The 25,902-nt window shown below is 40.8% G+C and overlaps 1 protein-coding gene across 7 annotated transcripts in view; it reads right to left on the bottom strand.

Annotated features, from left to right (window-relative positions):
• RSPO3 (R-spondin 3) overlaps positions 1 to 25,435 on the bottom strand; it is an 86,457-nt gene extending 61,022 nt beyond the window's left edge. For 2 of the 7 annotated variants that reach the window (XM_006931980.5, XM_045058008.1), the window contains exon 1: positions 24,811 to 25,435. In XM_006931980.5, the coding sequence (XP_006932042.1) occupies positions 24,811 to 24,907 (97 nt within the window). In that variant the 5' untranslated portion in view covers positions 24,908 to 25,435. Of the gene's footprint in view, positions 1 to 16,118; positions 16,226 to 19,241; positions 20,236 to 20,717; positions 22,510 to 24,067; positions 24,151 to 24,810 lie in introns of those variants that run through there. The other 5 variants (XM_045058003.1, XM_045058004.1, XM_045058006.1 and 2 more) reach the window with 5 other exon arrangements.
• Positions 25,436 to 25,902: the final 467 nt, after the last annotated feature.

Genomic DNA, 25,902 nt, shown 5'->3' with positions numbered 1-25,902 from the left:
GTGCAAAGATGTTAAGTCCATGAGAAAGAACCAGGCATAAGGAACAGCACAAGGGGAACCAATGAGGTTGCAGCAGTGGTATGCGATGAGGTTAAAGAAGGAGGGTAGAGCCAGATCCTAAAGAACCGTGTGGGCCAATGTAAATACCTGGGATTATATACCAAGTGTATTTAGACTTTGCGTTGCTAAGTGAATATCAGAAGGAAAGGAAAGAACACATTTTGCCTGACATAGTTATTTACTTTAATTTTTGTTAATTTTATGGATCATAAAATGGAACCAGCAACTTGTGTTCCTTGGAAACATGTTGTCTTACCAATTTTTATATTAGAGGAGAATGTTCTAACTAGCTACAAGATAGAGATTTACACTCTGATTCTTATCTTTGAAGAGAATGTACATCCATTTACATGTTCTTTGCTCTTGGAAACATTTCATTTCTCCTTTGTTTCTCCTATCTTTCTCTAGCAATAATTTGAGTTTGCTTTGGGGTTTTACATTTTCATTCTTTTTTTATTGGAGTGGAGTCATTCTTTTTTATTATAGAGGTGGTGGTAAAAATACACAGGAAAATTATGGAATTCATAATAGATCATAAGAACAAATAAACAGAATAAAAAATAAAATATTTTGTAATCTTGCATATACTCTTTTCTGCATTTTTCTGAATTCTTGCCATTAGTGATGCATATTGACAAAGTTTAGGTAATTTAGAGCAACAGCATTATAATTTTCACTTCTAATATAATATTTCTTTTAGAATCTCTATATTCTGTTCTTTTTTCTGTTAAATACATTAATAATCTGTGGGTTAATTCCCAAGTTCATTCTTCAAAAGTAGTGAAAGCCATATTAGTTTTCCTGTGACCTACCAGATAACTATAGTTGATTCTGCTGTTGACACTGCCACAGAAAGTATTTGTAGAACCAAAAATAGTGTTTTTTTCTTGACCACAAGTAGAAAATTTATCTTAAGGTTAATGCACCCTGCTACGGGTGTAAAATGTAAGGTACTGAATCAGCATCTCCAGCTGTTGCTAAGGAAGGGAAAGCTTCCCCTTTTCCAAGTGGCCATGTTCCCAAGTGGAGGTGAATAGAGGACAAGAGGGAGTGGATAGGGGTAAGGGAGACCCAGATTCTGTAGAGAGCCAGGACCTGTTGATGAGTTAGTGGGTGGTAATAACAGCATTTTTTCATGAGACAGATCCAACAGTGTTCATCCAACAGTGGGAATCATTATGTACTCTGGTCTGGCTGAGAGTTCCATTCCTTTTTTTTTTTTTTTTAACGTAGAGAATTAATTAGAAATCAACATAAACAGAAAATGTGATAGTTTAATGGTAATGAATCTGCATGGGTGTGATTCCATAACTACTAAGTTTGCATTCTTGAAAGAAACAAACTTCAGTTTGTGCTAAAAACAAACTCTACTTTGTTATATTATGAATAAACTTGGATCTTCTTGCCACATAGCATGCTAGAGCAGCATATCTGATGGCTGAAGTCTTAGTGTAAGCAAACAGCAGGCGAAAGACTTGTGGTATTTTAACAGGCGCAAGAAGATGTGCAAATAGAGGGCATATCATTAAATAAATCCAGCTTTATGGGTCACATCTAAAATCCTGAGCAGAAAAAATAAGCGGTTTTCTCTCGTAGATTCACAAAATTGCTGGCAGAACAGAAGGTGCTAGATATCCACCTTTGTGCATATGATACATTTTTGTGCATGGTTCACTGCATCACTACCTCATTCAGATATGGGCCTGCACACTTTCCAGAGCAGCACAGGGACTGGGAGGTAGAGAACTGGCTTTGGATTCATACACAGTTCTGACATTTACTAGCTGAATAACCAAAATTGATCTCTTCATCCAGCTACTCATTTTGACAATTAAACTGTCCAACATCTACATGCTTCTAATTAGTGAGCATCCAAAGTTGAATAAAACCAATAATCTGTGTCAAGGAGTTCACAGTCTGGTTATTTAGACAAAAGTTGAGTAAGCTTTTTGAACCTAAGAGATCTCATCTGTAACAGGGGAATTTCTATTTGAATTAAGTGAGATCATATGTAAGCACCTAGCACTCTTATAGGCACTCATTACATGTCAGTATGTAGAAAGCATTTCGTTTTGCCCAAGAAGTACTAACTATAACCTTGTACTAGTTCCACTCTTACTCAAGACAGCTGTGAAGCTTTACTCAATACTGACTCTCTCAAAACCCTTCAAGTAAGAAAATTGGAGAGAGGGCAGAATGCTGATGCTTCTTTCTAACACAGGTGATTTGGGGAAACTCAGGGAGCCTGGAACTCATTAACAGTCACAGGAAGGGGCTACTTTTTAAGGACCACAGACACAGCTTTTAATGAGTATCAGATATGGTAGTCTCACACAACATTCTGGGCAACAAGTTCTCTGGGACTCTAGCAACCCACTGAAAACAAGGGCCTGCTTAAACAGGCGGAAAGAGGAAAGGCAAACCACAGAAATGATATCAGAATGGTGTAGAGATCCTGAAGGTCTATGCCAGTTAAGTTCTAAGACTGTACCGTGTGTAAAATTGAGCTGAAGTACTTTTTAATAATGTGAATGCATAGACTTCATTCCAAAAGATTCTGATTCAGGAATGAAAAGGTGAGCCTGGGTAGTTGCATCTATATGCAGCACCCCAGGTGAATGCAACACCAGTGATACAGATACCCCACTTTTAGTATCACATCACTGCTGTTTTCACAAATAAGTACTTATTCAGTGATTACTCTTCTAGGACTGAAGACAAAACATGGTCTCTAACTCAAGAAGCCTAAGATATAGTTAGTATAACAGTCTTTTCATATTTTAAGGCCCATACATATACATACCAGAAACTTAGTGCAACAGAAATTACAAGGCAGGAGCAATTACTGATGGTTGAGGTATCTGAAGATGCCAGCCTGCAGTTAGGAATAGTTATGAGACTTGAAGGAAAAGAAGACCTTAGACAAATGGGAAGCGGGGAAGAGAATGTTATGAGCAAGAGTGTTATGTATGAACACATAAAGAAGATTTGGGAGAATGGTGAATATAACTGGGGAATTTAAGAGGACTTTACAGTTGTTCCTTCCCTCTTAACTTTCAGATGAGAACACTGTGGTCCACATAATTAATTAGCTTCTAGCTGACAGAATCAGAAACCTTTGAAAGTTTAGAGGGATTTAGTTCAAACAGCTTCCCCAGAACAGTCCATTTAATTACGTCTAGTAAAACAAATCTTATGATATTTGGGGGCAGCCAATATATTTATTTTACAGCATCTCTACATATTGAACATCTTAAAGTCTCTCCCATTAACCTGCCTGTCTTTCAGGAAGCTCTGGTACCATAGAACACACCCAACACATTTTCTCCTTTTTCCTTAAGATTGTTTGTCAAACGAAGCTTGGTGTTTTGGATGGAAAGGTGGATAAGACCTAGGAGTCTGAAGTACAGTGAGAGACCATAAACAAAGTAAAGCCAGGGTGGTAAATATTATGTACAAGTCGTTGGCAGAAAGGAGACAACTAACCATCTGGAACCACCTACTTGGGAAACCTGACATCCAGGCTGGATTTTGAGACACATGAGGAAACTGGCTAGGGGTTTCAATTTAATCTTATATATAACTTGAGGGAACCGTTTATAGACAAATCAGTGACATGATTTAATTTTAAGCAAATACTCTGATGACAAAGAGAATAATTTCTGAGGAGGAGACACTAAAAGTTGAGTTATTAAGATATTATGTTCTTACCTGGGACTGCTATTAGCTAAATTAGAATAGCATTAATGGGAAAATGGAAAAAAGAGGGCAGGATTTTAAAATTATTTCCAAAGAAGAATGGGCAAGGTTGACAGGATTTAACAATCAATTTTACATGGGTAAATGAAAAAAAAAATCTATAAATGGGTAAGCGAAAGAATAATATTGATTTGGGGGTTTCTAACTGGGGAGATCAGGAACAAAATGATGTAATTAATGGCGATAAAAGGAAAAAGAAATATCAAACTAGAAGGACAGATGACTGAAGGAAGGAGAAAAGTACAAATGATTATATTGAGGTCCTAGGGGATTGGACTTGTCTTATTGTTGCTTTGTATCCCAAACTCATAGCCCAGGACTAGGCATATAAATGGGCTCATAATAAACCATAAAGAACAAAAAAAACCCTTCATTTTATAAAAAATAATCCCCTCCCCCAAATCAAGAACTGAGACTTAGGAAATTTTGGTGACTTCACAAGGAAGGATTGCCTAGCCTTAGTGGCACTCTTCAGAGGTTTTTTGATTTAACTAAAATGTAAAATTTATGGAGAGAACTAAAGGGAGAAAAAATTAAGACCAAACATGAGGAGATGAATAAGAGGCTAAGGAGTTTACGTGAAGATAAACAAGGAACTGTCATGGATTTGAAAAGTTATGGAATTTGAAGAAAAATTCATGTGTTGGGGCGCCTGGGTGGCTCAGTCGGTTGAGTGTCCGATTTTGGCTCAGGTCATGATCTCACAGTCTGTGAGTTCGAGCCCCGTGTCAGGCTCTGTGCTGACAGCTCAGAGCCTGGAGTCTGCTTCGGATTCTGTGTCTCCTTCTCTCTCTGCCCCTCCCCTGCTCATGCTCTGTCTCTCTCTGTCTCAAAAATAAATGAAAATATTAAAAAAGAAGAAAAAAAATTCATGTGTTCTAGGAGTTCAGAAAACAAAGTTGAGGAGATTCTTCTAATACAGCATTTCAACCATCACACCTGAGCATGCATGAATTTAGGTATGGAAGCCAAGAGTTTTCCAAAGCCAGAGAGCTAAAATGCTGGAGTTAACCTTAGTTTCTTATGGCATCAATATGCGATCACATTTCCAGAGTCTGAGATCATTCCCTGATGTTCAGTGCTGGTGAGTAGTCACTGTGGAGACAGGACCTAGAAAGTTAGTCATGAACACTGCCCAGAGTAGGACAAAGACACCAAAATTACTCTGATTTTCCACCTTCCTCACTGGATAAGACACATTTTCCTGTGGTCCATTAGAAATAATCACTCTACATTGAGACTACAGAGCCAAAATCTTTTGTTACAAAAAAGAGATACAACCTGGCTCACTTTGCATCCTATCACCACCAGGCATGTTGGATTGTACACTGTATCATGAGAAGGCACGCTAATCAACTTTTAGAGGGAGTTAATTTCAGAATCCAAATTCATTACTCTATATCTAACAAAAATACTAATTATAGACAGTGAATAACAAAATGGAAAAGGTCTTTTTTAAAAAAAACATTTCACAGAGTATTACAGTAGCCCCCCCTTATCCACGGTTTTGCTGTCCACTGTTTCAGTTGTCTGTGGAAACCATGTTTTGGGAGCAGGTGATCCTTCTTCTGACACAGAGTCAGAAGGTCAGTAGTAGCCTGATGCTTATGTCATTCGCCTCACTTCATCTCATCACGTAGGCATTTGGTCATCTCACAGCATCACAAGAAGAAGGGGAGTAGAATACAATAAAACATTTTGTGAGAGAGAGAGAGAGAGAGAGCGCACATTTACATAACTTTTATTACAGTATGATGTTCTTATTGTTCTATTATTGTTCTATTATTAGTTGTTATTGTTAATTTCTTGCTGTGCCTAATTCATAAATTAAACTTTATCATAAGTCTGTATGTGTAGGAAAAAACCAGTATATATAGGGTTTAGTACTATTCCTGGTTTCAAGCATCCACTGGGGAGTCTTGATGTGTCCCCTGCAGATAAGGAGGGACAACTGTATATTACAAAGAGTCTCTATTTTTAGTTTCTTTTAGTTTATAAAGACTATTAGGTGATCCATGGGCTTAGAGTTTTATTTTTAGATTTGAAAGCATTTTTGGTCAGTCTTTAAAATAGCTTATTTAGCAGTCTTTCCCCACAGCATCTCTTTCCCCCTGGATGGGCTCACACATGAGTACTTAAAGGGAAAGAACCTTAATGATCCACCAATTCACCTTGTCAGCCAATAAGAATAATCTAATTTGTGAAAAAGATTTCCCCCAATTTATATGCCATTATTGTGAAATCCAGACATCATACTAATAGGAGGAACTTCACAGAAGATAAATGGGGATCGTGGCCATGCAGGAAAGGCTGTGGACTTGTTGTAGAACAAAACAAACATGCCCCTATCAGAAATTTGAGATTGAGTTCTGCTCAAATTTACTAGCTTTGTGATACTATACAAATCACTTAACATCTTTTGAGGTTCATCTGTAGAATGAGAATGGTAAAACCCTGCTCTGCCCATTTCACAAGGGTATTGAAAAAATCCAATAAGACAATGTTTATAAGCTGTACAAAATTATATTGATATGTTAGAGTTAATAGTGGGCATAAATGATACTCTACCAACTCAGGGCCAGATTTGAATCTAACCATTCCCAAGAAGAGAATAAGAATACATTTGATGAGAAAATTGACAGCTATATTTGATGATAGTATGTGTAATTTGTTTGTTGTTTTAAATTGTGCCCCATCATGACTCATGTTAGACTAAGGCAACAGGTTATAGTAACTTTTTAGATTTGGATCTCATGGAGTACAGAAATAAAGAGATTGTGAAATAAGTGTTGATCCAGCGAGCAGATAATTCTCTTTGAAATGACCATTAATCATACAAATAAGATTCAGACTGCCAGAAGATCCACAGAACACTTCTTTGGAAGGCCAGCCTTGGAACTGTGTGTGGCATTTTGTGTTACAGAACAGCAAGCCACAGGAGTTGTTTCTACTCCCTGGTCCACTACAAAGTGACTTCAGTCGACTGACTTACTTCTCTGGACTCTCTTTTTCTTCTTAAGTAATATGAGGGGATTATGCTGCATACACTGCTTTCCGAAATCTTCCTACCTATGAAAACATGCTGTATATCAAATCCACATGTGCTCCTTCTCTAGTATTTTCTATTGAAATGGCACCAATCCAGTTGCTAAAGCCAGGAGTCTAGGAAACCCATCTCTACACACTCTTCCCTATGGATTCTATATCCTTAACCAAGACAGCTCATATGTTTCTATTTCCCACCACCACTACTGCTACCATTTAGCAATTACACTATATATATATATATATATATATATATATATATATACACACACACACACACACATATATATGCAAATATATATATATTTAAAAAATTTTTTATTCACATTTGAGAGAGAGACGGAGACAGAGACAGTGTGCGAGCAGGGGAAGGGCAGAGAGAGAGGGAGACACAGAGTATGAAGCAGGCTCCCAGCTCTGAGCTGTCAGCACAGAGCCTCCATGCGGGGCTTGAACTCATGAACCATGAGATCATGACCTGAACCAAAGTTGGATACTTAACCAACTGAGCCACCCAGGCGCCCCTGGAGTGATCTTTTAAGAACAATAGTTCTGATCTTATCAGGCCCCTGCTTTAAAAACAACTTAAAGCCTTCTCATTGCTTTCCTCAAGCAACCACTGCTGACAACGCAATTTACTCTCTCTCCAGTTCATTTCTTGTCTGAGTAGCCATTTGTGGTACCATCTCAGCTGTAGAGAGAACTCTCCATTTAAAACTTCTCTGGCTTTCTCTTCTTGATGAAAAGCAGAGTGTAATGGGAAAGCTGTGCTTTAAGTCAGAAGATCTGGGTATACTCTCACTTGTACCCTTGTTGGCTGTCACTTTGGTCAGTTCCTTAATGGTTTTGAGCCTCAGTTTCTTCACTTATAAAATAAACTATATCGTGAGATTGTTGTGAGGTTTATAAGAGATAATACATATAAAAACACCTGGATATTTACCTTTCTTTACTCAAAAGCTTTCACAAGTTAGCAATAACACACAGAAAAGAATTGGATCATGCTATTTTCAAGGTTCTGAATTCTGGCAACTGACATCTTTAAAGCTATCAATTGATGTTAGGAAAGGTCATCTGCAGACTTACATAAGAAATCCAAATAACATGTTGATATGAGTTTACCAAACTGGTGCTTTAAGCAGATCACACGTTCCATGTAGTGGTCAAGGGGTTACCATAAAAGGTTTGAAAAATGCCTCTGTGAGATGGACAAAAATGCACTATTTTTAAACATACAATATTTTAATATTTGTTTGGTAAGAGTAATTCCAGTTAGGGAACTAGTGGGAAAGTTCAACTATAGAAATTAGTCAATGTGCCGAAAATGGAAATTTGCTCAGCTAAACTATGCCACTCCATTACAAGCTTTACCTAACAATGCCAACTGCGTTTACAGTACGCATAGCATACTTCCTATGATTGTCACAAATGTCATGCTAAACGATGGCTCTTATTCATTGGTCATAAATTTTCAGACAAGATAATACTGGGAGGCCCAATAAATTCCAGTGTTTTCAGTTGATCTTCCTTCCACCTTCCTGCTTCGTCCTCACTCTTCACATGCTATCTGGTACCCTTATTTCTCAGAGAAAAATCTGAATGTGCGTTGGCTCATTTATGAATGATCTCATTAATTTCCAATTCTGTTTAAACAAGCCTTAAGAAGAAATGCTATACAGCTTGGAAAGAGTGTCTAACAGCTCTGATTTATCTTCAGCTGAATAATGTTTAATTCGAGTTTTATCTTTTCTTTCCTTAACCACTGTGACATGCCACAAAGGCAGGTTGTATGTGTGCTTTGCTCACTTTTGTAATGTCAGAACATCCTAAATGTTCAATAAATGGCTGTTGAATTAATGAATTTATGCTGTTTCAATGAGGACTAAGTTTAATCTCAATTTTTCCTATTTTTTTCCCCAATAGAATTTCTTTTTCACTGGTTAGCTTTAAAAACTTATGGTCTAAAAAACTCCATGAAAGTATGAAGAGAAACTTATGCCTTTGAATTGAAGCCCTAAGTCCATACTGAAATTTTGACAGACAACTATCTACCTAAGGGAACAGCATGCTACAAGAAGGAAAAGGCAGAGTTCTTTGATTTTCCGGTTGGAGGAAATATTTTGCAGTTCACATTACATCTCCTGCTTTCAGATAAGTGAAAGATTATGAGTCTCATTTTATAGTGTGTGCAATGGAATCGTAGACTAAATGTTTTCTCTAAATTATACAGCAGAATATTATTAGAAAACAATCTACCTGCCCCCTAATCTGGGATTTCTTGAACTATAATCCAAACTCAAGAAGATCTAGGTCTAAAAATGGCAATTAGAAAGATGTTATTTTTCTGCAATGAAGGTTATGAAGTTTCCATTTCTTCTCCCTTAAATATCTTTTTATTGGGGTGCCTGGGTGGCTCAGTTGGTTGAGCATCTGACTTCGGCTCAGGTCATGATCTCATGGCTTGTGAGTTCGAGCCCCACATAGGGCTCTGTGCTGACAGCTCAGATCCTGGAGCCTGCTTTAGATTCTGTACCTCCCTCTCTCTCTGCCCCTCCCCCACTCGTGCTGTCTCTCTTTCAAAAATAAACATTTAAAAGAATGTACCTTTTTATTAATTTCTCTGCTAAATTTGGATGAATGTAGGATTCAAGTGGCATTCAACTAAAGACTCAGCAGTGAATGATTGTTATTACATGATTGAAGCAAAACAAGGAAAAGTAAAACCCCACTGCAGATATTTTAACATTATTAACATAGCATCTTTTTATTTTACATCTTTTTATTTACATAGCATCATAGTGCTTTTCCACAGGGGAAAAAAAATCCAGGGCTCCTGGGTGACTCAGCCGGTTAAGCGTCCAACTTTGGCTCAGGTCATGATCTCACAGTTCCATTCGTGAGTTTGAGCCCCTTGTTGGGCTCTGTGCTGACAGGTCAGAGCCTGGAGCCTGCTTCACATTCTGTGTCTTCCTCTCTCTCTGCCCCTCCCTCTCTCACACTCTGTCTCTCTTTCCCTCAAAATAAATAAACATTAAATAAGCATTTAAAAAATCCTACTCCTATAAAGAAGGCAAACTGCGTATATTAATGAGAAATCTTAGATAGTGATACCAGTGAAGGAAATGAATTAAAATTAAAGGTTTTTAGATTATAGTGGAGGCCTTAAATCATCAAAGGCAAGGAGAAACAATAACTAGTCTACAGGATGTATACCTTTTCTAGTCAAGTATGATAGTAATCATCAATAGTGTAGAATTAGTTTTAAATTCAGTCAGTGAAGGCTCTGATGCTTTAAATTACTTAGGTGTGTTATCCCTTAGCACATAATAAATACTTCCAAATGCCATGCAAACAGGAAGGCACAGAAGTGGAACATGAGTGTGCTTCTACCCCCTGAGGTAGGGTACCACCCTATTTTAACAAGTGGTATTTGTATAAGCACTAAAGCCCAGCTGTTATCCCTTTTGATAATCTTTAACAATATATAAACCAGAGCTTATATCAGATAGGATCTCAGATCTATTATTACTTTGTTTTGGAGGGAAAGGGAGAAATAGCTAAGAACTGCATTTGAACCTGCTGATAAAGAGATCTGTAATTACCGTCCCCCACCCCATCTTTTATAAACCATTAAAACACCAGTAGCAAATTTTTATTATTTTCAATTTAAATTAACGCATTTCTCCTACATTCTGTGCAAATTAAACCATGTCTCTACAACAGCAACTTAAGACAATATTTTTCAGTTCACATTACATACAGTTACATGTAATTCCTGTCTTGATTCTTTTTCCCTTAGTCTTTTCCAGTGTATTGGAATCTGTGCATCAGATAGCATAAGGCCTGCTGTTGCAAACATTAATAAGATCTATCATTTAGGAGCAGTTACTTACACTTTGTTTAATCTCTAATGGAAAGGATTTCTCTAAATATTTACACCAGAACAGTTGTCAGAATGAATCCTGCAAAATTGCTGGCATACTCCCAGGAGCAGGGAACTGGTAGGGGGAGGGGAGATTCCTGGTCTCTGGTCGTATAATTTTAAGCAGCCCTAGAATTTCAGGGAGCTGCTTGATAGAATATGAAGGGTTTGTATTAACAAAAAGGTACTTCAGTGTGCAGACCAATTCAAGTAAAGTATCTCAACAGCCACTTTCATTTATTGCTCTTGTAAAAATGACTCTCCATTTGCTTCAGGTTTAAAGTAAAGGGATTATTTAGGTTTCAGAGACCCAGTAAATGAATTGTATAGAAGAGAAACTTGTACAAGAAGTGAGAAGAAGCACCAGACTTATTCTGTGCAATAGTTCCCAATGTGCTTAATACATAGAAATGACTTGTTGGTTCCATGAATTGCTGAGTGTGAGTTAGCATGCAAGAGTTAGACAGGAGAGAACTGAAATCTGCCAAGATAAATGCAGCAGTGTTTTATAAATTAACTCGGCTGTCTGTGTGTTTGTTTTTTCTTTGGAAGATTCTAAAATTAAGACTGTTCAACTCATCTTCGTAGTAGTTTAGAATTTTGAGAGTGTTTGAGGAAGTGATTTGGGCTAGGGTAGGGTAGAGAAAATATCCTACGTTGGAAAATCCTGCCAATTTTCATTTAAAATGTGTTCTTACCTGAAGAACAATAGTACTTTTGCCCCTCAGCCTATTAATTTAGTAATTTGGTTAAAAATTATTACATAAAGGTTTCTGGGCTTGTACATTCTCCATTTATAGTATGGATAATATATTAAGTTCAGAGGCAGTTTTTAATGAATTTCTGGAATTTCAGTGAGATGTGCACATGGATGCTGAAAATGGCAGTGGTAGCCTGAAATGGTTGGGAATTTCTTTTCCTGGAACTGTCCTTTGATTTATCAGAAATTAAACTTTGACGTATGGGCTCATAATGCTCACAAGTCTGAAAACAGATATGAATCAGGGCTGGGCCCTGGAACCTCAGTAGTGGGTAGAATGGCACATGCTATTGATTATTGATACCAGGGCCAAGTATGCATCGACACGATCCTGTAAGTCTAACTGGCTTCCTAGGAAATCCCACTGATCTCTGTTAAAAGCTTGGGTCTACATCAAGCCCTGGATAGAAGTGGAAAGCTGGGTGGATGTCTCGGAAATGTTCTATAGGAAAGAGAGACTGCCTCCTCTTTATGGAAGAGGCTAAGAGATACCTCAAGAGTTATTCTGAGGATGGCATGAAGTGAGTGGGTGAATAGAGGTCAGGGTGGCTAAAGATGCCACCTGTGGGGTTTCTTGTTACCAAATAGTAATGAAGCCCCTTTTGGACTTAGGTCAACAAATTGGTCATAAATTATAAAGACAAGACTGAATTTTGTAAGAAACAAATATTCAGCAGCTCAGTATGTGCTCATATAGCTTGTGGCCAAGCAGCATTTGTCTCTATCTTTTGTATTTCATGGCAGAAATGACATGCCATCCAAAGGTAGTACACAAGTAAATAGAGGTCACAGTTCTGCTGCTAAATTTCCAAAAATTAAATTTTTCTATTCTTAGATTATCTCATAGTCAAATTCAAGACCAAAGAAAATCAAATATACAGTGCTACCAAATTGGTAATATCATATTGTCTAGAGGTCATTGTATCTCTTCAAGGTGCACAGTGCATGAGGCCAAGGTTTATTTGCCAAATGTTACCTGGACATTGCCACTTGCCAGAGAATGCTGGCCAGAAAAAGAATCCGACTGCCTGCCTCTCTACGGATTTAAAGTAAGCAATATCTCCCAGCCACATGTTTAAACAAAAAGATCTAGTGATCCAAAGTCACAGAAGTATTGAAATAATCTGAAATTATTCTGAATCATAAAAGAATGTGAAACTTCCCCCCACTTAAGGACAGTGAACAGTGGGAACTCTGTGTCTTTGTACAATTAAAGATCCATCACATAGAGTGACAGAGTATCCTTTTTGGATATTTGAGGCAACTGCCAATAATTTCAAAGGTGAACTTTCACTTAGGTTATTAAGCACAGATATATTTGTGTTACGTGAATATTTTCCTACAGAAATGTTTAGCAGTCTTCTAACTTCTAACATATTACAAGTTTAAAATCAGAGCACCACTTATTGATAACTTCTCCTTAGCTACTATGGCATCATGTTTCTAAGTGGTATTCTTTTCAGTACAAGAAATTGTAAGTGTACTCTTGGCCCTTTCCTAGCTCTGGAGGTTTTAGAACCCCTGTCCTGGAAATGTACTATGATTTTCTTATTTCCAAATGTTACTTCAGTAATATTATATCTAACTTGAACTTAGGATGTTTACAAGGATCTCTTCCCTTCCCATCCTAACCAGACACCTCTTCTACAAAGCCTCAGAGTAAGCTTTTTAGGTTCTTCTCATCTACCGCGGATGGGAAGGAGAGTACTTGCAGAGCAGCACGAGCTCCTTGTGTGTGCAAATGCACCCCTGCAGGCAGACAAAGTGGTTGTCAAGTTGATGGTGACATGAACTGCGGTGTATACCGTGTATGCCAGTGGCACAGTTTCGTCTCTTGCATGCTTAGGGTGAATAATCTATTGAAGAAAAAAAAAGTGGTGGAAAAGCACTGTTTTCTGGTGGATTTCCTGCTCTCTGTAACTCATGATTGCTCCCAATCCTTAGGGACAAGTAACTAGGTCTGACCACAGAGCAATGGCTCGAGTGTGCTGTGATGACCCTCCTCCCAAGAAGCCTGGCTTTCCTCAGTCTAATTACTTTTGGCAATTGTGGTTATTGGGATTTGGCCTGGTGACTCACTAGAACCCAAATTCTCCCAAGGAGCCCCCTTAACAAGCCGAATTAAGTCTGACAGGAAGCCCAGACTTCCACTTCACTTTTACATGGAGATTTCCCTGGTTTATGACAAGGTTTGAAAATCCTTCATTGACTGGAAAAGAATAATAGATGAGATGTAATGAAGATAACCACCCACAGAAGAGCACATTAGGACAGAAGTAAAAAGCAGTAAGTTCATAAGTAAACAACCTACCACAAAACTTAACCCATTAACATGGAGTTAAAGTATGCTATTTATAGTAATTTTACTCACCAACAGTAGTCAATCTAAAGTTAGTCAGCAATTGTTGAAACTATAAAAGAAAGGAATGTTTATTTCTTTTAGGCAGTTTTCTAACCATTACGTGTGTTCTAAAAACAAAAAGGGCTCGAGGGCACGTTACCAATCACTCGGTAAGACATGAAAACAGTTGTTTATTATTAAGAAGCTTTGAAAAAAAAATTTTGGTATGGCTGATACCCCATCTTCTATCCATTTACTGCCTCAAGCAGGCTCTCCTCTGGGTGCACGTCTCCCAGCAGCAATGTTCTTGCCCTGTGAAGTCAGTGTTAAACACACTATCGTGTCCTACTGTGTGCACTTTGCTCTCTTTTCTTAGACTCTTCAGCTGAAACAATTCTCTGTCAGATAGTCTGGTGTGTTCTGGTCAGTGCCACAGGTTTAATTAACAATACTCTATTGATAAACAAAATGGGGATATCAGACTACTTTATATTTTAAACTACTACCTGCTCAGAGGACATATATCTCATCTCTTGTCATGCCTCACACAAGTGCATTTTTTCTGTCTGACCCCCATGAAACTGGCATTGTTTTTAACAGCTGCTTGGCTGTAATAGTTATTCTTGTTTTTAAATGTTTACTTATTTATGAGAGAGAGAGCCTGGGAGTGGGGAAGGGGCAGAGAGGGAGGGAGGGAGGGAGGGAGGGAGAGAGAGAGAGAGAGAGAGAGAGAGAGAGAGAGAATATCCCAAGCAGACTCTGCAGGGTCAGCACAGAGACCAACTCAGGGCTCGAACCCACGAACCATGAGATCATGAGCTGAGCCATGATCAAGAGTCGGGAAGCTTAACCAACCTAAGCCACCCAGGTGCCCCTGTAATAGTTACTCTTGAATTAAGGGTTCAACAGTAGTTCTCAGTCTTGGGTGCAAATTAGAATCACCAGGGCTACTTTTGAAAATACAGATGTCCAGGCCCATCCCCAGAGATTGTTTCATTTGGCCCAGGGTGGAGTCTGCATTAGCTTTTTGTTTTGTTTTGTTTTAAAGATTCCCCAGGTGATTCTAATTTGAAATCAGGGTTTAAAATCACTGTACCAAGGCCCATAAAGCAAGAATTTGGAGTGGAGGTTACTGTTAATACTCATGGTAAAAGTAATGTAACTAGCAGATTTTATGAAACACCGTAAAGATAACTTTTCTGGAAAACAAAAACTAGCCAGTGAAATATCTATTGTGGTTGTAAATTACATAAAAGGTTTTTGATATTTAACTGCAAAATTATAGACTTTCCCACATCCTCATGCCTAAGTTAATCTTCTCCTGGATATGCACACGGTACATGAGAAGAATAATCTCAAAGTATTTCATATAAGATGTGCTACTCTATTGCTTCTAATAAAAAATCAACAACTTTTTATTTTTAAAAACCATCAGTAGGGCAAATTTAAGGAAAGGGAGCAAATAAAGAAAGAGAAGTGGGAGAAAGTACTAAAACACCAGAAATGACCTCTATAGTAAATGTTGAGGAAGCAGCTGTGGTTTATCAAAGGAGGAAGAAGAAAAAATGAGCAAAGAGAGAGTAAGGGAAAGAAAAGGTGAGCTGAGGTTTGAGAAAATACACCTATTACCGCCCAAGTAATAATCCCAGGAGTCGAGGAGATGTGAAGAAATCAGGGAAGGACATGGGCTTTGGAGCCAAACCTGGGCTGAAATCCCAGGTCCACCACATTTTTGTTGAGTGCTGTTAGGCAACTAACATGAGACTATTGGTACCTTCCTTACAGGGTAAGTGTGAACACTAAATGAGATAACATTTGCAAAAACATCAAGTATAGGATCTGGCACTCACAGGTGATTAAAACATGGCAGCTATTTTTTTTTTTAAGTTTATTTATTTTGAAAGAGAGAGAGAAAGAGCGAGCTGTGGAGGGGCAGAAAGAGAGGGAGAGAATGACAATCTTAAGCAGGCTCCACACTGTCAGCACAGATCCCGATGCAGGGCTCCAACCCATGAACCATGAGATCATGACCTGAGCCAATGTCAAGAGCCGAAAGCTTAACCAACTGAACCACTCAGGTGCCCCAAAACACGGCAGCTATGTAGATAATAATCAGTATCTCAACACTCATGTTAATAAGTATAAATGTATAGTAAAATAACAAATATATGAATATAACAGTGGTCTGAGGACTACGAAACTATAGTTTGCCACAAGGCATTTACACTCACTTTGGTGTGACATTTTTGTCTCTTTCGTATCAGTAAAATGTGACCAATACGCCTTTCCTTCTGTGAAAGCCTTTATCAAGATGACTGTGTTCATACCTGTGACGTCCCTTTGAATCAGAAAAGAACATAACAATGAGAAAATAGCTGCTCTTTTTCTTACCAACTTATCAAGCATATGTTAAAAAAACAGTGTTCTAAAATAAGCATCTCACAAATTCTGTTATTTTATATTGTGTGGTGGTGGTTTGTATTATGTGGTTATAAAATGGGGGCTGCTTTACCACTTGCTTTCAGGAATGTGCTTTGTATTGGGGTATAATTATAAATATGCTTACCAGCTAGTTTTCTGAGGACAGTTTTTAGGAGTGAATATAGTGCATTGCATTATTGTGTATTCATTTTAGAAAGATGTTTTAACATAACTTAATTGAATCCTATGCCCAAGCCAAGTGCTCAGAAGAGAACTAGAAGAACAGACACACTGGAAAACACTACCTGTTTCTGACACAGAAGGTCAAAATTGAATAGGAGGAGAAAGAGGGTGGGGTCCTAGCTGTTACTAGGGCTGGGTAACTACACAGAAGAGATGTTGCAGAGGGAATCCACACACTGTCCAGAGGGACTCGGCTCCTTTAAGTTCCGCCCTATCCTCAGAACCACTGATTATAAGAGAGCACAATTTGGAGAGAAATGTGCTTGAAAGGAGAAGGCCACTGTTATGAGGAGATGCTGTTATGAGGAGATCCCAATGGAATGATTTTTTAAAAAGCATTTTTTACACCTTATGGGAACATATCTTTCCTTATCATAAAGTTTCTTAAGTCTCCTGTGATCTGTGGCTAGGTAAGACAGTTCCACAGGTGATAAGATTTCCAAGTATGATGTCCAGTTGCATGATTTGGCAACTTAAAATTGCAGTTCAGGGGCACCAGGGTGGCTCAGTCGGTGGAGCATCTGACTCTTGATTTCGGCTCAGGTCATGATCCCAGGGTTGTGGGATCTAGTCCCAAGTCTAGCTTCACGCTGAATATGGAACCTGCTTAAGATTCTCCCTCTGCCCCTCTCCCTAACTTGTGTTCTCTTTCTAAAATAATTTTTAAAAATGCAGCTCAGTGACCATTCTCTTATAAAAATGAGAAGCTGCAGTTAAGAATGATACATTAGATTCTTTAAAATACTGAAAGTACCTTAATCTTATTTTGATTCTACCAGTAAGAGTGAGTCTCAGTGTCAGCTATGCAAACCCTTTTAATAATAAATACGGCACCACTAGATTTTATTTCGTGCATTCAACTATCTCCTTTATGTGACTGCAAAATACTTATCTTCAGCCCTGACACTCTGAAACTTTGATTCTGAGCTACTAGATGCTCTACTGGCCCTCAAACAAAAGATAGCTCAAAAGAAAAATAAGTTTCCTACTCAGTCTGCTTCTCTCACTTTCCCATCTTTTTGTTTATCTCCATTACTTTTCCATTCACCCAATTCTGAGTCCTTATACTACAAAGTTTACCGCCAAATGTGTCCATGTCTTTTCCCTTCATATCCAATTAGTTGCCAAGACCTATACATTCGATGAATAGAAAATATGTGCTGTATACACACCCTTGCTCAATCAGTCACTATCATAACACAGGGCCTTATTATCTTAAACCTGGGCCACTGTAATTGCTTCTTCCATTCCAGCACAGGCCACTTCTGAAAGCCTGCCATGGTAGGGGAGCTCTGCAGGATCTCTCTAGCGCATTCCAAACCAGCTCCCCAGGCACCCCAAGACTCAAGGACAAGATAGGCCTGCTGAAGACTGAGTATGCTGACTGGTGCTGTGGCTACAGTTTTGGGGCACTAGAAATTGTGAACAATGAAATATCATAATTAATTCAGTTTGTACTTTGATAAGGTACTTACAAATTAATCTTTATATGCATTTGCTTATAATAAATGAATACTTATAGTTGTTTGCATTCTCAATCTTCATCCACTAAACTTAGTTGAAAAGGACAACTAAGTTTAGAAGAACTGTTTAACTCCCTAGCCATGATTTACGTTCTCAAGCCAAAAGATGATAAGTTGAAGAGACTGTAGGAATCACTTACAAATTTTCAATCAACCACCCTATTTCACAGATGAGGACTTACAACCTAGTGTGGTAAAGGGACTTGCCTGGGTCATCCAAATATTAGTAGCTATGCTGGCTCTAGAACCCAGTTCTTCTACTTCCCAGTCTACTTTTCTCCACCACACCCTGGGGATTCTCCCTCATTGGCATCTTAAAAAAATTTTTTTTAACGTCTTTTTATTCCTGAGAGAGAAGGAGGCAAAGCATGAGTGGGGTAGGGGCAGAGAGTGAGGGAGACACAGACTCTGAAGCAGGCTCCACACGGGGCTCGAACTCACAAACTGTGAGATCATGACCTGAGCCGAAGCCAGAGGCTCAACTGACTGAGCCACCCAGGCGCCCCTCCCTCATTTGCATCTTAGGTCCGAGTCTCTACCATGAATTTATGATGCTTGCTATTCATCAAATTCTTAAATGTCAGATGGAATGCCAATCAGGTAGTGTTTCGAAGACTGGACTAGATTTTTGCATAAGGCATAACGACAGCTAAAAGCTATTAAATACATATTTAACTGGGCAATCATATTCTGTAGTACCACTGAATTTTATCTATAAAACTTCCAGAAGAATTTTAGTGACAGCAGATGGCAACTAGGTCCTTTGCCAAGATAACAAAGAAAGTAGAAATGCTCTTATCAGATAAGAGGCACCTGTAACTGTATTTTTAAAATGAATTTTTGAAATTATTCAAACTTTTCAAATGTGAAAATGTAGGTATTTTGCTCAAAAGTTTCATATTGTTGCAAAGTCTTTGGAGCAGAAAATGGGATTTCATGGTACTCAATGGCACTTGGACATTAAACATTCTCAGCACCCCCGCAATCCTTGAGAATGGAACATTCCATTCTTTTTGGTATTGCTGGATCAGTACTTTAAGCAGAATGCTAGTATATTCCTGAATGGAAATATCTGATGGGTGGGATTAAATAAATAGAAAAAATGGGCAGTAAATTTTACAGATGTACATTTCACACTTCATGTTTTGCAAAGCATTTCAAACTTACTAGGTTGTCCAACAGATGGTAAATTTAAGATAATCCAATCATTTTAAACCTGAAGAAAAAAATCCACAATTAAGAAAGCAATCCACATTTTCCCTCAAAATCAAAAAGCAAGCTAAAAAAGTCTATATAATTTATGATGCAACACTTTTCAAGTGATCATTCTCAAAAGCATGCCAATGTAAAATGCACTGTTCAGAGAAGAAATAGCTCTAACCAAGTAAAACATGTAATTTCAACACACTGTCTTGCATGATCCTTACCATGCTCTCAGAACTGAATGATGTTTTCCTAATGGTAACCAAAGTTGAATCTTACATTTCATGAAATATAATACCCACTCTGATGGCATTTCAAGAATTCACTACTTGGAAAAGGATTTTTGGGAGGTGGGATGAGTGGACAGTGGGAAAACAGGAAGAAAGGTTAGGACAACATCCAAAATGAAACATTTAGATGGAGATAAAGCAGGAAAAGATGATTTAAGAAATAACAATATGTAGAATAGTTTTATTTTTTGACACCTCATTCTTACAATTTCAGAGGGACCATTTGGTCTTTAATTCCATTTAAGGTTCTGACAACTGTACACAGTATATAAATAGAATTTAAAAGAATGACTGCATTAAAATATTAATGGGAAAATATTTTTAGATATTTAGTAGCAATCTAGAGATCTCTGTCCAGATTGAAATAGTCTAAAATGATCAAATGACTAATAAATTTGTTTTGCAGTATCGTGGCATGTATGGTTTCCCCATAATAACTTGAAAATCAAATGTAAGTACATGTTTTAATTTCCATTCATTGCTTTCTGGGGACCTAATTTGTAGAATATTAAATTATGTGTAAAATATTTAGTGGAGAAATGATCTAGCAAAATTTTTCTAGTTATAAGTTGGAATACTGTTCATATTTCATGCTTAGAGGAACAATGAAGTGATATTAAGTCAATTTCACACTCATTCTTACATTCTTAATTACTTTTCATGGAACAGCTCGGGATTAAAAACACAATATTTAAAAACTAATCATTCTTAATGTTCTAAGTAAAATCCTTCTATTAAAGTAATAAACAAGGAATTAAAATAGTTAACAAAAAGATATTTTAAGAAATAACTCTGATAGTATAATAGTGACTATATCAGAATTTACAAAAATAAATGTCTTTTGAGTGTCTTTAGATACTGCCATTACTGCCTACGAGTTTAAATTTGTTGCTTTGATTCATAGATATCACTTGATAGGTTGCAGAATATATTTTCTCCAGCAAATTTTACTCATGTCTCCCATCTATTAAACAATGTTTCTCTCAAAAACAAAGTAGACTGGTAACAAAGGTAGACAGATAGGAAAACGCATTGTAGCCAATATCCAAAACATGTTTCCATTCAAAACTAATACTACAAATGCAAAGTAGAATGAAATATTTTTTCTATCCTATAAGTTGTTATTTACTAGAATTAGCAGTGTAATTACCAAGAGTGTATCAGAATCCCAAAGAATGGCTCCACATCCAAAACAATGTCATGAGCAATGGCCAGAGTATTCTAATAAGATGGCTTTTATTTTTTTACCATTAAAATTATTTGTCCTGTATTCTTACTCCTTTATTTCAGATATATTTATGAAATATTTTTAGAAGTTTCGCAGATTGTGCAATGGAAGCTTTGTAATTATTATGCACGCAATGGCTTTTCACAACTTGTGTGTACCTAGAATCCAGACAATTAAAATCCAATTAATAGGTGTATACTACAAAGGCATATGATGTTTCTAACAATAATCTTCTGGAATAATATGATCCTACAATGTCTTCTAAATAACCAAATAATGTTATTATATTTAGCAAGCTTCACTATTAGTATACGTTATTACTGTTATTACTAAATAATTAATTTTTTGACGTTGGTTGCTAATGTAAGTATCAGTCCAAAAATCTCCAGTCAACCAGAACAGCTTATTCCTCAGACAAAGTGGATAAATGATGGTCTGGAGACCATCAGATTTATTACTTGACATAACTGACATTTTCTCTCTGACATGGATCAGCAGGTAGTGTAACTAGCAGGAGACAAATTCTACCTACTAGTTGTATGGCTTTGTATAAGTTACTTAGTCTGTTTTTCAGAGTCTTTCTCTGTAAAATGGGAATATTAATGCCCGCACTTCACATTACTACTTAGGGGTCTGAATGAATAATTCAAGTGAAAGTTTAATGTGCCAGTAAGGTATTGTGGTTATTACCATTATGGTAGATATGACCTTTAATTTTATTAGCGTATAATCTGAAACTCAGAAACTGACTGTACTAAGTTGCAAAGGCTGAGCTGGAAATGAGTTAAGAACTGGATTTGGGTTCTTGATTTAGCACTGTACTTAAAGCCAAGCCTTGCCTCTGAAAACATTGCTGGTTGGGAGTTTTAAGTAAGAGTTGCATTTCATTCTTATCTTAAATAAATTAAAGTTAGTCATCTCTAGAAGCTGATATGAATCCAAATAGATAAAAAAAGGTTATTGTGTATCTGTTGCACCCATAACTCCACATATATTTTTAAAGTACACAATTCATGTTTAAAGATCACTAGTTTTCACAAAGTACAGACAAATGGTACAGCAGTTGTGTCAGGAAAACAGGAGAATACTAATGTGACTTCATCTGCTACATCTGAGGATTAACCATGGTCCCTTACACTTCACAATACTTAACACTGCAAACAAATGCCGTTTTTTTTTTTTTTTTTGGCAAGAAACTTTTCTACTAAAACATTCAAGAGATCACTTAAAAAACTTTGAAAAAAAACAGCCCTTACACCTTAATTTTCTATCTCTTGTATCCTTAGTTAAGATTTTAAAAGTGTAGAAAAGTGAAGCTATTTAACTACAGGCCAAAAAGGATACTCTTAAATGTTCACATTAGCTGTCTCTTAGGAAAAATAGTAAGGACCGCTTTTTTATTTTTTTCCTAAAATACCTTTGACTACTACCTTATCTTTCATAAAAGTTTTTCCCCTAGACCGTAACTGAAAAAAAAGTTTTACACATTTCCTTCCCAAATTTCCAAAGAAACGAGTATATGTACACGCAATTTGGCCTTGAGTTTCAATGGACATTTAACAAAGATCTCTCCTTACCCTCCACTCCTTCCAGATTCTCCAAAAAATCATACTGCACCTGCCAGGAGCCTCGTCTGTCTCCTCAGAGGACGCAAGGGGTCGCCCCTCTCCCAGCGTTGCACCAGCAAACCCAGCCGCCAAGGCCGACTCCAGGGCTAAGAAGCAAGGAGCGTCCCTTGTTATGGGAGCTCTCTCCCAGCACCACTCCCACAGAATAATTGGAATTTCAACCCAATGCCACCCACTCCTTCTCTCATCCCCGCTACACAACCAGAGGGCGCCTCTGACTTGGCCTTGAGATGGTTAAGGCAAGTCGGAAAGCAGTTCCCCCTTTGACTCTGTGATCTCTGCCTAGTATGAGCCTAGAGGTGCGTCATCCCTTGCTCTCCGCAGCTTTGGGGCTGCATCACAGGGCAGCTTCCCGCACACTTGTCCTCGGGGGGCAGGCGGGAGGGTCAGCTGGGAGAGGTAGGAACGAATGGATGGCCAGTTTTTTTTTTCTCCTGTGTCTTCCTTCATTAACAAGGGTCCTTAAACAGCAATCAGAGGCACCTCTGCACTGACGCTCGGGACCCTGTCCCGCCCCAGAATTTGTGCAGCTCCTGCCCCTGGGGTCCTTGGTGGGGTGATGGAAGTAGTGGGTAAGAGCAGTGTAAAGCAAGAGGCTGCCTTTAGGCCCGGCATCCGTCTCCCAACCGACCAGAGACGAGATTGCCCCATCCCGAGGAGGAAAGGAGGCAGGGACCACCAGGGCGCAAGGGCAAGGCTCGAGCCCCAGGCCGGTCCTTCTGTGAGGCGGCCGCACGTCTTGACTGAAAGGGTGGATGGAGGAGTCACGAAGAACACAAACCATTCAGAGGCCAAGAATAATAAATCGGGTGCCCTGACATGTTTAGCTTGGGCCCTCCTGCCCCTTGCTACGCGATCTCAGAGGCGGGTGAGACCGAGCCGGATCCCCTGGCGCTTGGGCCCAGCTACGTTTTTTAAAGGCAATTTTCAGGTGAATCAGACCTTGTCTGCCCGAGGCGAGTGGCACAAAGGGAGCTTTCAGGGGACCCTCACGTCCAGGGGCAGGGCAGAGACAGCGCAGAGAAGCGATTACTAAATCTCCATCTCACACAAGCCTGTGCTGTGTCCTCTGCGCTGCGCCCGCGCCCGCCGCGAGAGGCTTCGCGGGTCGACGCTCCGAGAAGGGTCCGCGCGCCGGACGCGTTGCCGCCAAGCGTCACTGGCTCCCCTGCGGCGGAGGTCCGAGGGGCCACCGCAGTAGCGCCGCTCTCTGCCCCCGGCGAGCTCCGGGAAGGTTTCTCCCTCCCTGACCCTACCAGCGTCCCCCACGCTGGAGCCAGGGTCGCCCCCGGCCCTGCTATTTGCGAACAGACTCCCCACGGGGGCACAGACGCCAGCGCACCGGGCTACCCGGGCAACCCGGGCGCAGGGAGACGTGCCATTCTCGCGCCTGTCTCCTAGTTTCTGGAAGACGCCACCTTTCAGACAGACCAGCCCGTGTTGAGGGTGCCCTGGGGGTACCTGTTTAATTCAAGCCAGGGCACTGTTTTAAGACGCCTTCACAAGCTAACCGTCCAAGGAACAGGAGTCAGGATAAGGGGCAGCTAGGAGGCGAGCCTAAGTCTTTGGGGGGAACCCCACCCTCACTGGCCCCGTCTGCCCCAGGGGACCCTTGAAAGAGCCTGAGACGGTAAAAGCGCTCACGCGTGACGGGCAACATCGTAACTGGAAACGCTGCACCTCTGGCTCCCAGCGGCGGGTTCCGCAGTGCCTACTCACCCCCCCTCCCCCCCCACCCCGCCGGCGGAGTGGAATCGCGAATGGCTCAGCAAGCGCGCAGACACGCGAACCCCGAGCGTCCCGCGTGCCTTTCTGGCCTCTCCGTGCGCGGTTGCGCGTAGCGGCCGCGCAGGCGCTTGCTCGCTGGCTCCCAGGCCGGCCCCGCGAGCTCTTCGCAACCCGAGCTAGTTCTCCCTGTCCGAGGCGGCGGCGTGAGGTGGGCAGGCGCCGCGGCCGCGCCTCCCCCGGCGCTTATTCAGTGGCCAAGGGCAACTCGCGGGTCGGGCGTCTGGGATGCTTGGGGCTTCGGGCCCCCGCCCGAGTCACGGAAGGAAAGCACAAATACCTAAAGCTAGTCTAACGAAAGACAGAACTTTGCCGCGAACTTGAAGTCACGAGGGGGCGGGAGCCACGTTAGCGCCCGGTCCGCCCGCTTTGGCACCCGCGAGGATGCGGAGGAAGACAGGGGCGCGCGCCGAGAAGGCGTGAGAGACGCCGTCAATACCGGAGCCTGGACTGCCGCCTTCTCCCGGAGGCGTGGGGTGCTGGGCGGGAGGACCGCTGCAGCTGGGAGCTGACTCCGGACAGGCTCGGAGACCCGACAGGTGAAAGCAGCGGGAGGGAGCAAACGCGTAAAAAACAACAAAAACAAAAAACACCGCACTTACTTCTTCGCTGCCGCCTTCCCCGGGAGGCGTTCTGGCTGCCGATGTATTCCATAAAGTTCAAAATGATAAAAAACCAAGAAATCAGTCGCAAGTGCATAGTAACCCAGTAATGTTTCCCTTCCTTTTCTCCTTTTTCTTCCGTTAATTAAATGTTTTAGAAATATAGGTAGGTGTTGGGCGTACAGAGAGGGAGAACGCAAGCAGCGGACAACTTCTCCCCGCAGATCCGATAGGCGTGCTGGGATGGCAAACGAAGCGGGTCGGGTGCAGGGACACCAACTATTGTATTTTCAAATTGTCCGAGCCCTGGACCCCGGCGGCTCCGCAACGGTGGCTGTCAACACCGCGAGCGAAGGTTCCACGAGCAGCGAGCGGCCTCGCCGGGACGGCCGCAGGTAGCATGGTGAGCGGCGGCGGCGGGTGGGATCCGGGCGGGCGGGGGGCGGCGGCGGCGGCGGCGGCGGCGGCGGCCCACTGGGCTCAGAGGTTGCGGTGGCTGCGGCGGCAACGGCGGGGGCCCGGGGATCCTAGGGGAGCGGGCGCCGTCGGCACCGCGGCCATGGCCAAGGGGCGGCGGAGAGACCCCGAGCTGCTTCTGCTGTTCACGAGTAGGAGCCGCTCCAGTGGTGGAGGGAGGGAGGGAGGGAAGGACGGGACGAGGGAGGGGGAAGAGGGGGATGGCTGCGGGGGGCGGGGGGAGCTCGGGGGCGGGGAAGGAAACTGCTGGAGCAACAACCCTGAGCGACCTCAATAACTTTCAATTTCAAGAGGGAAAGAGGGAGCTGGAAAAGTACAGGCGTTGCGATTTGGCAGAGGGACGGGAAGAGGCGCCTAAGGGGTCCCGGGTCTGCGACGGAGCATCTCTGGACACTGCAAAGAAGGCGGAGAACGCGAGCCGGGGGGAGTGGGGGAGGCACAGCGTGGTGAGGAGAGCCCCCTCAGAAGGCAGCTCTCGCGGGGAGAGGTGTGCGCGTTCGCGCCGGGAGTGTTGGGGCCGAAGGTCCGGCGGGCGCCAGACCCCCGCCCCCAGCTTCTGAGCCCGCTAACTCTCCGCGGCCCCAGGCTGGGCGCACCCCGCTCTCCCGGGCAGAG

The sequence above is a fragment of the Felis catus genome, chromosome B2 (genome assembly GCF_018350175.1).
Source record: "Felis catus isolate Fca126 chromosome B2, F.catus_Fca126_mat1.0, whole genome shotgun sequence".
Classification (NCBI taxonomy): Eukaryota; Metazoa; Chordata; class Mammalia; order Carnivora; family Felidae; genus Felis; species Felis catus.
The sequence above is the reverse complement of the archived record's forward strand: the minus strand, read 5'-3'. Positions and strand labels throughout refer to the sequence as shown.